Raw genomic sequence first — 16,134 nt, forward strand, 5'->3', positions numbered from 1 at the left:
CCAGCGACTAGCATGTCTATGAAGAAAAAACCAAGGGCGTCTTGGGATGTCTGGTTGTATGTTTGAGTAAAATTTACCCTTTACCAATTTTGATGAACTCCAAGATAAATTCCAGGACTTGTCCATATGGATATTGGCTAGGGAACGGAGGTCTTGGCAGGAGTTTTTGTAATGGTCAAGGATACCAGTTTGGATTGCAGCTTTAGCACATGAGTCCGCTGTCTCGTTGCCTGCAATGCCAGAATGGCCTGGAATCCAGACAAGTAGAATATGCAGACCCTTTTGACTGCAAGAGAGCAAAGCCTCTCTAATCTTAAAAACAATAGAAACTTTTAATTTGCTACGAAAGGGATTTTCCTTAATGGCTAAGAGACAACTTAGTGAGTCAGTAAAGATTACGGTCGGTCCTAAGTCATGGGAGAGGGCAAAGAGAATGGCTTCCAGTATAGCAACAGCTTCACCGGTAAACACAGATGTTTCAGGGGGACATTTAAATTGGAGGATGATTTTAAATTTAGGGATCCAGCAGGCAGCACCAACACAGCTGGACGGGGAAAGTTTTGATGCATCGGTATATATATGATGATGATTTAACCAATTTTGATGAAGAATTTCTTGAAATTTAAACTTTATATCAGGATCTCCTTTCTTTAGACCCAAATCTGTGACGATAGGAACATTGTAGGTAAGGGCTTTGAAGGAAGTAGAGAATAAGGGATTGATACAAGAGGTTGAGAAAGGATTTGGGAGGTTTGAAAATTTGGTGTAGCTGATTAAAATGTAGGAACGTGGCCGGTTTGGGTTGCAGAGTTGGGAGAGCTTGTTAAGTTTAGGCCAAAGAGGATGGGAAGACAGCTGTAATGATTTTATGACAAAACGATCGCTTAGAAATTGTCTTCTGATTTGCAAAGGAGGGTCAACACACTCAACCTGTAGGGCATTAGTGGGCGACGATTTCATGGCACCTAGAATAATCCGTAGGCTTTTGTATTGGATTTTATCTAACTTTTGTGATAGCAACTTACTAATAGGGTCTAAAACAAACAGACAATAATCCATATGGCTACGTACAAGGGCATGATAAATTAATTTTAAGCAGTAGGGATGTGCACCCCACCATACACCTGATACTGCTCTTAATACATTAAGTGATTTTTCACACTTTTTGGAAATATATTCTATGTGGGAAAATCCGTTCAATTTGTTGTCGAGTATTATACCAAGAAATTTTGCCTTGTCCACCAGGTTGATGCGCTCACCCTCATAAAACAAATCAAAGACAGGGGCTACTCTTTTTCTGGTAAAGGTGACAGCTTGGCATTTGTTTATTGATAGTGATAAACCGTTATCACACAGCCACTGACCTAGATAATGTAAAGCAGAGTTGAGGCGGAAAGATAAATTTTCTACTGAATCTGAACTATAATACAAAACTATGTCGTCTGCATACTGCAGAATGTTACAAAAGCTATCAACAGACATATCGAGATCATGTGTATAAATACTATAGAGCAAGGGACTGAGGACAGAGCCTTGAGGGAGACCCTTCCAGATAAATCTGGGAGGAAGCACGAATAGTGGATGTCTCACAGATATTGTTCTGCAAGATAGCATACTACATATAAAATGAACCATTCTTGGCGGAATACTCAGCTGGTGCATTTTCTGCCTGAGTATCGGAAGAAGGACACTATCGTATGCAGACGCTATGTCCAGAAAAATGCCTACAAGATATTCTCCCTTAGCAAAAGCTAATCGAATGTCTGTTGTGAGTAAGCTTAAACTGTCAGTTGTGCTGAAACCCTTCCGGAAGCCAAATTGGGAGGGAGACAGAATGTTTCTACTTTCCACTATCCATTCCAGGCGATTTTTCAAAAGGTGCTCAGTAACTTTTGCCAGAGTAGACGATAAAGCAATAGGACGATAAGAATTACTGTCTAGGGGATTTTTACCTTGTTTCAATATAGGGATAATAATTTGAGACTTCCATGATTGCGGGACGATTCCTGTCATAAACAAGGTGTTAACTATGTTAAGATAACAATGTTTTGCTTTATCATTTAAATTTTGGATAAAAGAGTATGGAATGCCATCTTCCCCAGGTGTTGAGTCTTTCAATCCATTCAGAGCACACTGAAGCTCAGAAAAAGAAAAGGGGGCATCCATTTCATCCGAGATAGATGCTGGCATTGAAGTAAAGATGCTGTCCTCACAAGGGACAAACGGAGGGGCGAGTTTGTCTGCAAAATCATTAAGCCATACGGAAGGATCATTAGAGGATAGGGTGTCCGAGGCAAGGGATCGGCGAAATTTTTTAAGTTGGTTCCAAACTAGACGGGGAGGAGAGCGAGGAGTAAGGGATTCACAGAAACGTATCCAACCAAATTTTTTCTTTTTGGAAACCAAGCGTTTAAACTTGGCATCCAATTTTTGATACCTGATAAAGTTTTCAGGGCACATGCTCTGAGAGTATGCCTTTTCTGCTTCCAATCTTAGTTCAGCCAAACGCTTGCAATCCTCATCCCACCAGGGGGTGGAAAGCAAACGTGTTTTTGAGAGGTGCTTTTTAGGTAAGTGGATATTAGCGGAATTTAAAATAGCTTTAAGAAAAAGATCATAACAAATCAAAATATTTCCATCATCTTGAGAATCAGGGAGGATGTCAATCATGCTATCAACAGATTCAGCATAATGGGAGAAATCAGCAATATTCAATTTAAATTTAAGAATGGGCATAGGAATAGGAGGCAGGGAAGGTCGTAAGTGCATTGCAAGGATAATGGGAAAGTGATCACTGCCAAAAGTGGATGGGAGGACTTTCCAGGACAACATAGAAGCTAGGGGAGGGGAGGCTAAGGAAAGGTCTACAGCAGATTTGGGGTTCTGATTAGGATAAACTCTTCGAGTTGGTGAACCATCATTGAGAATGCAAAAGTTGAATTCGTCAAAGATGTCCAACAACAAGAGAGCAAAACCATCAGTAAGGTGGGATCCCCAGGAGGTGTGATGGGAGTTGAAATCTCCCATGACAAGAACGGGGCTAGGAAGAGAGGAAAAGATAGAACGGAGTTCAGGGATAAGGGAAGGACTAGGATGAGGAATATACAGAGATAAAAAGGAAATGTCACAGGATCTAACAGCAACAGCATTGATATGCTGGCTGGAAGAGGATATGGAGATTTGGGAAAAGGGGATTTTGTGCCGAATAAGGATGGCACTACCTGCATACCCATCACTTCTGTCATCTCTCAAACAAAAGTACCCCGGAACTCGAAAACGAGAACCTGGGACCAACCATGTTTCAGAGATGGCAATAATGGCAGGATTATGCAGATTGATTAAAGATAGGATTTCGTGTTTTTTTGGGCGGATGCTCTTACAGTTCCACTGAAGGAAGCTGAGTGGGGCCATTTTTGAGAATAGAGAAGAGTTGAGAAAGTGATGCGGCAACGTTGGGCGGTAAGGACATATCATTACATGTAGTAATAATACTGAGGATCATTTGGACAAGGTTTTCTAATAGGTTGCTACTATAAGGGGATAAGGGTCTATGAGGGTTGTTTACTGCACAACCATTAGGGAGAGAGGAAGGGATGTCACCCACAATAGATTGGTGGGCTTGTTTATCATATCCTTTGCCTAGGGCGGGTACAGGACGAGGATAATGCGTTACCGTTTTACGATAGGACTTATTAAGTGAAGAGGGAGGTTGTGTTGAGGAGGTGGGAGTATATACGGGGGGAGTGAACATTTCCTTTGTCATCTCTGCATATGATCGACGAACAGGGGGATAGCGAGAGGATGCTTCTATATAGGATATGTTATCCGTGGACATATCAGTTTTAATTTTAATTTGACGGAGGTATTCAGGACAGTCCTTCTCGGTTGTAAAATGCCTACCAGAACAATGTAGGCAGGTTGCATGTTCTTTAGAAACGTCGCATGACTCACCTGTGTGCGATTGTGAACACTTGTAGCACCTTGGCTTTGACCTGCATTGTGTCTTAATGTGGCCAAAACGGCAGCAATTGAGGCACTGAATGGTAGGTAAATTATACGTTTCTACTGGTAAGGATGTGTGGAACGAAAAAACTCTACTTGGGAGGATTTGACCTCTAAAAGTTAAAACCACTGACTGGGTTGGAACCCAAGTGACTGAGCCTTCCTGAATATTTTTGCGATTCAGCCTTCGAGCTTTCATGATTGAACCGCAGCCAGATGGGAGCTCTAATGACTCCACTAATTCTTCCATTGACCAGTCAACCGGAATACCCTTTACAAGACCCATTCGAGTTATATTGTAAGTCGGTACAGTAGCATTGAACTTACACATTGCTAATATAGGGTTTTTTAAAAAATCATTTGCAGCTTGAGCTGAAACAAACTCAACAGAAATTTTGTTTCTGCCTACATTTTTTACGCCGTCTTTTGCAACTGAGCCAATTTTATGAGTGTGTAAAAATTGGCCGAATTTCAAAGCGCGAACAGTAGTTCCTGAGGCTGGGTCTGGGGTTTCACGGGCAACATGGACAATGAAAGGACCTTTGTCGTCATCAGAGTAACTTTTAGGGCCTTCGGAAAAGGATGGATGGGTGTAAAGTGATTGTATTGACGGACTAGCTGTGGATGGATGAACAATAGTTTTTTTGTAAGAGGCATTGCTGGAATGTTCAATAGCGGGGCGTTTTCTTAAATTTTGCTGAGAGGAAGAGGATTCAGAAGTATTTTCAGAGTCAGTAGTACCACCCGTATCTGGCGGGTCAGGAGGACGATCGAGGTCCATTTTAAAATTTAAAATATGCTCTAAAGAACGATACAATTACAACTAAACACTTACCTACAGTAAAAAAAGTTAGTTTAACCACTATTCCCACAAAAATCTACTATTTACACTGTAAACAATTAGAAAAAAACACCAAGATGACTAAAGCACATGTGTTAACCACAGCTAACGCAAGCAGACATCACATTCTGTGTAATTACAGTATAATGACATGCCGCAACTACACTGACAAGTTGCTGACAGCCGTGGTTGTAACAACTGTCGATACCCATTATCGATAAATTCAAGTACTCGGTTAGGGAAATTAGGTTTTTAAAGTGATACAAAGATAAGGTGCTATTATAAAGATGGACTTTATTTATTATGTACTACAATAATTATCAAGTCAAAAATAAACTAAATGTTTATATCATTTTAAAAACCAGTGACAGTTGTATCTATTACTGGTTTTTAAAATAGATTAGTTTTCTATAAATATGACGAATACATTTTTGTGAGTTTTCTTTTTTCACTAAGAAAGAAATGCTTGTGCTGGTATATTTTTCCATTATTAAATCTTGCCAGTTCAACACTTGAAAGTCAGAGGTATTGAAACGATTTGAGCAAATGACACTTTTCTTGTGGGCATCCAGATTAGTTTGTTATTACAATTTTTTTTTATGTATGCCTTAAATTTGGATCTTTAGGAAACCTGCAAAAACTAAAGTACCTAATTCTATTTAAATGTGTTAATACTAGTACATATTGTATTATGTTTAATTTAATGCAATTTTATTTAAAACTATGTTATATTAAAATTAAGCTTGCAATATTATATTATAAATAAATCAGAATCTCAAATATGTCTCTCTCCTCCTTTGCCTTTGTCGTTTTTATCGATAACTGTCTACAAACAAACCGGTAACAACACTATCGCTCGGCGACAGCAACTTCTCGGAAATAAACTCTGATCAGTCTCTCGACCGATTCGCATATTGTATGAGGCCGAGCTCCAGTGTTGGTAAACAAATCCGAAACAACACGACCGATAACATTTGTAATTTTTAAGTTTAAAAAAAGGTTTAAAAAAAGTATACAGTAATAATGTGATTAAAAAAATACTTAAATATGAAAGGTAACGCCATCTTTTAGTAAATTTGACGTGGCAGAGCTCTTTTTTGCAGCAAAAAACAACAATTCAACACTTTTTGAAGGACGTTTATTCAATCGCGAAACTAGATTTAGTCTAGTGATCAGTGTGGCTGTAACTAGTTTTATTGTACGCGTAGGATCATTTGGACTTATACCTTGAAAGAGGGGAATGCCTGTCCATGGCTACTCCCCTCCGTTTTGCTCTGTGGTTCAATGAGACAAAATATTTTCACCAATTTTATCTGATTCTGACTTTTATGTTAGTCAATTACGATTTGTAATGTAAATTTGTAATTTGCAGAGTAATTTATTATTGTCCTTTAAACATTATATTAAGGGTTTTTTAAAATTGTTTTCAATTTTGAACAGATTACTGTGGCACAGCTCAAGGAAAAAGTGCTGGAGCAGATGGGAGTTGAAATTGGTCTCCAACGTTTGATTTTTTGTGGAAGAGTATTGCAAGATGAGAAAAAATTGGCAGATTATGGTAAGTAAAAAAAAAAAAAAAATTATAACTACATTTGTAAAAGTTAAATTTATATTTATACATTCAGTCAAAAAAGTATCGGGAATGGATTATTTGTTTATGGTTCCAAATTCAATTTTTGTTTGTTGTTGTTAGATTGGCACAACTGTTTTCCATTTTGGCGCGGAGTTGAGTGCATCTGTTATTTATATTAAATACAGTGCTGTTTTTAGTTACATATCTAGTTCTAGTATATATTGCGAATTTCATAATGGACAAAAACATCGAACAAGGAGGTTGTTTTAAATTTTGCATCGCCAACAGAATTTCGTGTTCGGAGTCAATACACACAGTGTTACAGAAGGCTTACGGTGAATCAAATTTATCAAAACTCGTGCTTATGAGTGGTACAAAGCGTTCAACAGCGGTCGAGATGTGATGGAAAATTTGTCTCGCTCTGGTAGGCCATCAACGTCTGCAACTGAAGTTAACAGTGACGCAAAAGTGAAGGAAACAGTGACTGAAAATCCTCATTCAACTTTGAGAGAGATAGCCGCCGAACTTTCTGTATCTCACAAATCGACCCGTACCATTTTAACTCGGCTAGTCCCAAAAGACCTGAATTTCTCCAAAAACTCAATCGCATGAGAGTCGCTGAAGACATTGCTAGAACGAGTCAATTTCGACCCAACATTCATGAAACAAATTATTACTGGTGACTAGACGTGGGTTTACGAGTGACAGACTGATGAATAACAAACAGTTTTTGTGTATTATTGATCTTTTCCCGGTACTCTCTTGGTATACCTAGTTAGTATGTGACTCTTTTCTGATAATTTTAATATTTGTGAAATTTTATTAATTTAGTTCATACATTCTTTTAATTATTTACTATTAAAGCAAAGATATATAATTAAAATTTAGCTGTTATCTGAGATGAAAATGAATTGCGCGTCTTGATTAATTTCCTTTAATTTGTGTGACAGTGACACAGTGGATTTATATTTGACTCTCGTGTCGTGTCGTGTCGTGACGTGACGTGACGTGACGTGACGTGTTTTGTACTCAATACTTAGAAATGAAATGAACTTCCGAACGACTGCTCAGAATTGAATATTTTGTGTGTTCGTTATTATCAGGTGTCTAAAAGATAGTTGAGATATTTATGAAAAAAAAAACAATAATGCTATAAAGTATAACCAGGTCAGCTAGTAAAATATTAATAAATACATTAAAATAGTTGTTTTAGTCTAAAGTGTGTTTTAGAGGATGTTTTTAATTTGTTGACTATTGTATTTTTTATCTCTAGTATATAGAATTCTCGTGTCGCGGTGTTTGTGTTACCAAACTCTTTCGAAACGGCTGGAACAATTCTTATTTTTATTTTATTTTTTTATTAACTATTATTTTACAATTTACGTAAATAAACAAGCAACGCTAACGCGTAATAACAGAACACTGTTCACATTAATCTGACGTGTCGTGATGGCGCCGAATCGGGATCGGTTCTGATGCGACACATAAGAAGCCATCATGACACGACACAAATAAATGTAAACGTTGTCATATAAAATGTATGAAACCGATTCTGTTCTGATGCGACACGACACGACACGTCAGTCAAATATAAATCCTCCTTAACATTACATGATGTCACGCAAGTACATTCTACTTGATATAGTTTGCGCTATGATAATTTATTTTAAACTAACATTCCGCCCCGGTTTTGCACGGGTATTTAACAAAAATTTCAAAATATTTTTTCCCCATAATAAAAAAATGTAATATAGCCTATGTCACCCGCAGATAGTGTAGTGAGTGGTTTGGTAGCCCATAGACACCTGTAACACTAAATTTGCATTATTTTATACCTGTGATTTTCTGTAAGGTTTAGGTACTTCTCCAGTGGGGCTGCTCCAGATTATGCACGACATTTCCTATTGTGCCTTAACTTAATCTATACATATAATAAAATGGTAGGAAAGTCAAAACTGTACATTGAATATTTTTTTAAAAGAATACTTGGGGTGTGATCTACAATCGATACCGAAGCCAAAAATATGGTTTTTAGAATTTTTGTCTGTTTGTCTGTATGTATGTCCGGGATAAACTCAAAAAGTACTGCATGGATTTACTTCAAATTTGGCACGAATATTATTAAGAAGTCGGGTCAACATATAGGCTACATATTATCACGCTCTCACCTACGGGGAACGAGCAGTGAACCTTTATTTCTTCAACGCATTCTGTAACAACGCGTAATCTAGCGACGCATATTTGAATGTTGTTGTTATTATGTTAATAATAACCATGCTATAAGCTAGCTTCATACTATAAATATCACGCAATATAAATAACTTAGGCCGATAAACATAATTAAATGAATATAAGTAGACAAGACAATTTTAAAGCAACGCCATCTTTGAGATTTTTCTGTAGATATGAAATGTAAAGAAAAAACGAGTAAATGAATGGTAATGAATAGTACTTTAAAAGGTATAATCGTAGGTATTTTTTGTGCTGTTTAGCGTTCACGCAGACGACGTCGCGGGCAGCAGCTAGTTAAAGCATAACTTTATTTGTTACCAGGTGTTAATGGCAAAGTGGTTCACATGGTGCAACGGGCTCCGCCTTGCCTCGAGTCCCAAGCGCTGAGAGAAAGAGAGCGAGATAGGGAGAGACAGCTTCAGATTGCTACCCAAATGGGTTTCAACTCGGACCCAATAAGCCCGGTTCATATAAATCATACCACTCAGCAGCAGATACGGAGACTTGTGGTAAGAGCATCTTTTTATAAGTCGACAGCGTCTTAGCATTGGCTGCCAAGTAACATGCGAGGTATTTTAAATGTTGTGTTGTAAGCAATGTGTATGTTATACAGATGTATATGTTATATTTTAATACAAAATTAATTGTTCGATATCCACTTATAGGCATTGGCTGCCACCGCTCACGGGATTGAGATTGAAGATCAACCAGGCGTCAACCTGTCACCGACTGCCTCACGTTTGGAGTTTCTGCGTCATATAATCGACGAAATAAAGGCAACTCTTGAAGCGTTAAAGTTAAACGAAAGCGATGTAAGGACTATGGAATATTTAGCACGGTCGGCTGAAATTATCAGCTAAAACACTTTTTTAATCATTAAAAAAAAACACTAAAATTCGACGTAAATAATTTAATCTCATCTAAAATCACTATACCAGCTGCGTTTCTCCAGATTGTTTCATATATTTTCTTAATGTTGTATATTTAAATAAATCATTTAATATAACATATAAACTATTGTAAATGTTATAACATTAAATAATATTTTTATATACAAACAATCAAAGCTAACAGGTGAAAGTTTTTGTTTAAAATAATAAATTTGCCTAATATAAATAAATCGACAAACACGTGCTTATACATGCTATGATCTAGTCTTTATTGACTTATTCAAGTAAAAAAATATTACATGAAAACAGAAACGATGACCAAGTTTCACCATAACCTAACCTTATTATACTTGTTTTTTTTTTTTTAAATTATAAGATAATATAAAAAAAAAGGAGAAAAACTGCAGAATGAGATACAAAGTCTACGCTTTGGTGTTTTGAAAATAAAATAAAACATTAAAAAAAAAAACAAAAACTCAATAACTTTATACTTTATTTACATTTTTTTTATTTTTTTTTATTTCATACAAATTTCGCACCGTCATATTTTTTTGACACCAAAAATTCTGATTTTTATTTATTTTGTTCACTCAAATCTGGTCTTGACACTACCAAAAATAAAAAATAAAATACAATTGGCTACAGTCGTTCAGAAGTAGTGCGTGTTTACACACATTATGGCGATTATTATTTATATATAGATATTTTGTTTTATGATATTATTGTGCCTGTAGGAGCCACGTAATTACCCAAGTGATGATCCATTGGAGTCGACAAGCAGTTTGGGTGCGTCTGGTTCGGGGAACGACGAGGTGATGTGTCAAATCCACCAAAGCCCGCTTCTATATCAGGTTGATCATAGATGCGTCTGTCTGGTTGAGATAGGTTGATCATTTTTAACCCCCCCCCCCCCTTAAAATTGTAATCCCCCAAAAAATTTTAACCTTCGCAAAAGGGGTGTTATAAGCCTTTGTATTTTTTAAATGTATAAAATATCAAATAAACGATCACCCTATCTTTGTCATATAGATGTTTCGTGCGCATGGCTTATGAAATTTTCTTATTATTAAATCGAGAACAAAAATGATTTTTTTTGTATTTCTTAAAATATATACGATATCCCATACTCCACTCTTTATTCGTTATTAGTACTTTAAAATATTTTTACTGCAATAGTTTTGTTCTTGATTCAATTAATAATTGTCGCATAGCTAAAGATTAACATCATTAAAAAACAGATGAAATAAATAATAAAAAGGTGAAGGTTTAAAGGTTGAAGGTTTATTTTAATCTGAATTGTTTAGTCGCTATTAAGTTAAGCGACAATATTTCTAACATTTAAGATACGCTGACACTTGTACATTTTTTTTTTTTGGTAATTAATAGCTTTTTTGGTCTTTGTTGAGAACACGCCTATAATTGGTTCGTGATGAAAGGTTATATAAGCGATCAATACTACACGGATGTCCTGTTCGGTGCATCGCGTTGAATGTTTTAACTGTATTGATTTCTCGTCCGAGATTCTAGGAACAATGGTTGCGTATTTTTGGATGTGAACTATCGATTTTGAAGGCTGGGCTGCCTTTTGCAGACTTTTAATTATGTGGAAATTTTTGAACTTTTATCGTGTCGATTCCTAAATGTTGCGAAAAATATTAATTTGTTTTATTTTCGATTAATAGATTGGGTTTAAACAATTTTTGGGAAGATGCTAGGTTTTCACTCGCTACTTCGCGTTTATTACACGATTTTGGCTGTTATATCTTTGCCATTAAAATACATATATATTTTGTCACATATTGATAACATAGCTATCCTTTGGTGAAGGAATTTTTAAAATTTTGACGTAAAATGAGATGCATTAAACGTACATCTTTTAGTATATACTAGCTGAACTATTTTGTGAATATATATTAATTTATTTTATACCAACCTTGTTTTGACAGTAATTAACAGAAAAAAAATTGACCAATTAAATGTAGTCGTTCTGAAGTGCGTATATTTATTTACATATATACACCTACATTCTATACAAGCATATACAGTATTAAATACTTTTTAAATATAAATTGTCATGAAATGTACAAGTGTTGGATGTAGACCTGGTGAATGAATCATAATAATACTAACCCTCATTAGAATCATGGGTATTGGAAATGTCTGCGTCTGAACATTACATTAGATTGGTGAGATATTTTTAGTTTTCCGCTTTTAACTAACCACATGTATATAAATTTATATTTCATTTTTACGGGTTTTGTAAATTTGGTCTTGAAATGTTAATATTTTTGCCCATAAGTTATGACTGTAATGCAATTTTTACTAAATCTTACTGAGACTAAATAACAAAATTAAAGAATATAATTATGTATTTATGTTTTTCTTGATTTACGTGTTATTCAATAATAATCTTCAATAATAATAAATTTTTCACAGCTCGATTCTGTAAGTGGAACTACTCGGGAGAGTCGGGGACGAAGGTTAGTTTTGCAATATCTTCTATAGTCCTGTTGCTATATAAAAAAAAAAAAAGAAAACTAATCGTTAGCCTAGAAATTTTGAAATCGAACGGTTAGTCAACATAACAAACCCCCCTTGGGTATAAGAACCGGATCCAAATGAAAAATTAAATTTCAAGTATGATATAAAAAATATAAATTTTTACTGTTCTTTTGTTTAGAATTCGTTCGATGCGTCCTTCGTACCACACTCCTCCCAGAGATTTCGCCGCTCTTGTGGCTGAGCTACAACAGCTAGACAGCGAGTTCTCTCCGTTTAGGGAGACCTATATAATGACTCTACGTGATGCCAATGATTCCACTGTAAGTATCTACTTTCGTTTATTAAACATACTTTTGAATATTAAACGTTACTGTAATAAGAGTTGCTGGTAGAAATCTTATATTCTAAATTGAATTATTGTGATTTCGATTAATTTAGTGAAGGCCATTAAAACTTTTTATGTACAAAGTCAGGCAAGATCTCTTAAATAGTTCGTTATGATATGTACAAAACTGAACCAATTTTTGTTAAGTTTCAATAGAGATTCAGAGAGATCAATCAACCTTTTTTTTTGTACAGCCAGACTTTTTGAACTGAGTCAAATTTATTTTGTGGTTAATGCTCTAGCTATGTTGTAACTTCTAATGTACTAATCTTGCTCAACTTCTTCTTCAAAATCCACTTAATACATACGAGGACGACCATTGTAAGCTACATCTTTGACATTAAAATTTCTAGACAGAAAAGATTTTAACCAATTTGTGCTGATTTACTGACACTGGATGTATTTTTCCTTTTTTTTTCTTTTTAAATCTACAGAATGTACACACAAAAAACGTTGAAAAAATGTTGAAAAACTTATTTTCACTTTTTGTTTTTCCTTAATTTAATAAACTATGTTTATTTACATTAAAACCAGCCATATACAAAAAGTGTAACCAAAAAGATTTTTCTTAAATTTTATGCCTACAAAATACGGAATCTTTTCTCCGATTTATTGTGTATGTAACTTTTTAGAAAACCTTTTAATTTGTTTGAAAGTAAATCACATGTTTATGAGGGCTAGTTAAACCTTTAAAGTCTAAACGTTAATTTATTTTTCAATTTTTGTTTTAGCTACAATCATTATTTGATTTTCTTAAAAGGGTATATATAAATTAGTTAAACATTCACCTATCATGACATACTCCTTAGAATAGTACCATATATATTTACATTGATGATCTAAGAAAGATGTTTGGAGAGAATCAGGTTAATTTTTGAGTATTTTAAATTGGCAAGGCTAGTACAAAAAATTCAAATCAGAGATACGATGAGTAATCTTAAAACATGAGCTTTAATCACAATATTATCATAAGTGAACTGTAATTAATGGTCTTGAGAAATAAAGTTCTTTAAACCTATATTAGGCAATAGATTGTTTACTATTGTTTTTTGCTGTTGACCTAAATTATTAATGGTCGACTGAGATCTGGGTCTTGGTCTCTGTCTCGGTATCGGGTTTGAGTAATCTTTGATAAAGCGTGTTAACGTTGTATTGCTTGTCGATGTAATAGTAGTCTGTTTTTTTTTTCGTTTGACACCAAACACAGTTATTATTTATTATATTTATTCATTAATTCAATTATTTACTCATTAATTCAATTATTTACTCATTAATTCATTCACTCATCCATTCATTCGTTCACGGGTACACTCATTCGTTTATTCACTCTTTCACTCATACAATTGTTCACTCATTTACTTATTCATTCCTTAATTCATTCAGTTATTTATTTATAGTATTTATGTGTTCTGGAATAATAACTTAGTTTTTATTTGGAGTTTTTTTTACGACACTTACGTGTGAAGTTTTACGTGGACAACATTTTTAAGTCTCATTACTGATTAAAGATCTAATTTTTTGGCAGATTCACCTCGACGAAGAGACTCTACAGCGCAGACAACGGAGCGCTGACTTGTGCGCTGAGTTGTATCACAGTTTCTCTCACGCTTACCACACTGTGAGTGACATCGGGCTACTGTTGACGCACGGAAACTCTCGACTTACGTCCGAAGCTCTTTTACGCCCCACGCTGCCGCTGCAGGTATTATTATCTTTGTCATTAGCCCTTTACCGGACAACCGTACATCTGTTATATTCTTGGTATATTAAAATGTTGAATATATGGTTTTATTTTATGAATTTATTTAACTCTTTGAAATACATTATATATTTAAATTTACATTGGAGTACGGTATTCATACACCAACACAAGCCAACTTTGAAAACATTACTAATTCCTGTAGGTGATCTACAAAGAAAATTACTTGTTATAATATAACTAGCTGACCTGGCGATCTTCGTATCGCCTAATTTTTTTTTGTAAATTTAATAATTACATATATAAAAATAAAATATAGCCTATCTTTCAAGTTGGATCAAACTGCACACTGTGTGCAAATTCGATTAAAACCAGTTAAATAGTTTAGGAGGCCATCGCGGACAAACAAGGTGACTGGAAGGTCAATAATTGTTCACAGGCGCACATTAATGTTGTGCAATCGTCTACAACTCGTCGCCCGCTAAACCCGACCGCAACCGTTAACGGGACGAACCAACAGCCTGCCGAGGGTCAGGGAATCCAATTCAACAGCTCCCAAGCCGGTAGGAACATAAACCAACCGACTGTCAATATAAACATACAACCAGACCCCATTACCTACCAATTAGAAATAGAAACCAGGGTACCCATACCGATCAACCTCCAGAACATTATCAACGGTGCCAACCAGAATGCCGCTCAGGGTGAAAATAATCAAAACCAGAATCAGGGTCAAAATCAGGGTCAAGTCCAGAGCCAGAGGCAGACAAATAGTCAGTCCCCAGGCCAGGGCCAGACTCCAGACCAGGGTCAGACTCCTAACCAGGGTCAGACTCCAGACCAGGGTCAGTCTCCGGATCAGGGTTCAGGTCAGGGGCAAGGTCAGGTCGAAGGTCAGAATCAGAGTCAAGACGGACAAGCAAATCGTCGCCAAGTAATGATCGGTAAGAATTTAGTTCTAGGCTCCCAGTCCGTGAAGCGGTCTCCGTCCAAGGTTACTAATTCAATAACAACATTTGATGTCGTTTAATCTATGTCAGGCACTTCGCACCTGATTCCTGTTTTGGGCTTACGCATTATGTCTTATAGCTGACTTTTAAAATAATTGCAATATTACTTGGATCGTTGAGATATGATTGTTGTAAAACCATTTATAAAAGAAATAGTTGCTATCGCGGTGAAATATGTTATAATTCTTATGTTTAATTATGCAAGGTTATTTTTACAAAATTAACATCTACTATAGTTCGCGTCACGTAAAAAGAACTCTAGCCTTTAAGCTACGCAAAGGCCACTTATCGGTCTATTTGGTGGTATGAGGGTAGGGTGCGGGGTGTGTGTATTGTTAAACAGTTATACGTCGACTCAAAATACTATCGCGCACAAACGTTTTAAGAAATAGTTTTACATAGAGAAGTGACAAAAAATATTTATAACGTAAAATTCCCGTCATGTAAAAAAAACGCTGGCTGTAAAGATGCGCAAAACTGATTTACAGTGTTGCCAACTCTTGAAAAAAGTTTTCCCTGCTTTCAATTTTTTCGGAACTATCTTATTTGGTAAACAAACCACTGTCAATCGTAATTCACGTTTTTCCGCATTTATCACTCACTTTCCAACACATTAGCTTACGAACATTTGTAAAACATCATTTACTATTTATTTCACTAAAAAAAAAATGACAATTTATCCTTTTAAACAAATAAAAACTATTAGAATACGAATATCGAGAGTACAGATAATTTATATTTTTGAATATGACATTTCAATAACTAAAAAAATTGTTATTGCTTTTGTTTAAAAAGAAATCGTAATTTTGTAAAGTGATAATTATTATACTTATTTAGTCCGAATTATTCGCACAGGTATTTCTGGTGCTTTTTAATGTATCTAACAAATAAGCATTATACGAAGCCGGGATTGAAAACCAATTAAAAAATAAAACAGTAGTGGTACTTTCGTGCGTGAGTATACCCATGCGCAAACGCACCCACTCCAGTTTCTTTCAGC

At 35.5% G+C, this 16,134-nt stretch overlaps 1 protein-coding gene across 1 annotated transcript in view; it reads left to right on the plus strand.

Annotated features, from left to right (window-relative positions):
* The window catches only part of LOC123668856 (large proline-rich protein BAG6-like), a 33,049-nt gene that overhangs the window by 3,034 nt on the left and 13,881 nt on the right, over positions 1-16,134 (plus strand). The window contains exons 3-10 of the mRNA XM_045602547.1: positions 6,284-6,401; positions 8,970-9,157; positions 9,314-9,503; positions 11,678-11,724; positions 11,975-12,018; positions 12,219-12,360; positions 13,951-14,127; positions 14,564-15,068. Of these exons, the coding sequence (XP_045458503.1) occupies positions 6,284-6,401; positions 8,970-9,157; positions 9,314-9,503; positions 11,678-11,724; positions 11,975-12,018; positions 12,219-12,360; positions 13,951-14,127; positions 14,564-15,068 (1,411 nt within the window). The remainder of the gene's footprint in view (positions 1-6,283; positions 6,402-8,969; positions 9,158-9,313; positions 9,504-11,677; positions 11,725-11,974; positions 12,019-12,218; positions 12,361-13,950; positions 14,128-14,563; positions 15,069-16,134) is intronic.

This window comes from Melitaea cinxia, chromosome Z, assembly GCF_905220565.1.
Source record: "Melitaea cinxia chromosome Z, ilMelCinx1.1, whole genome shotgun sequence".
In the NCBI taxonomy this organism is placed as follows: Eukaryota; Metazoa; Arthropoda; class Insecta; order Lepidoptera; family Nymphalidae; genus Melitaea; species Melitaea cinxia.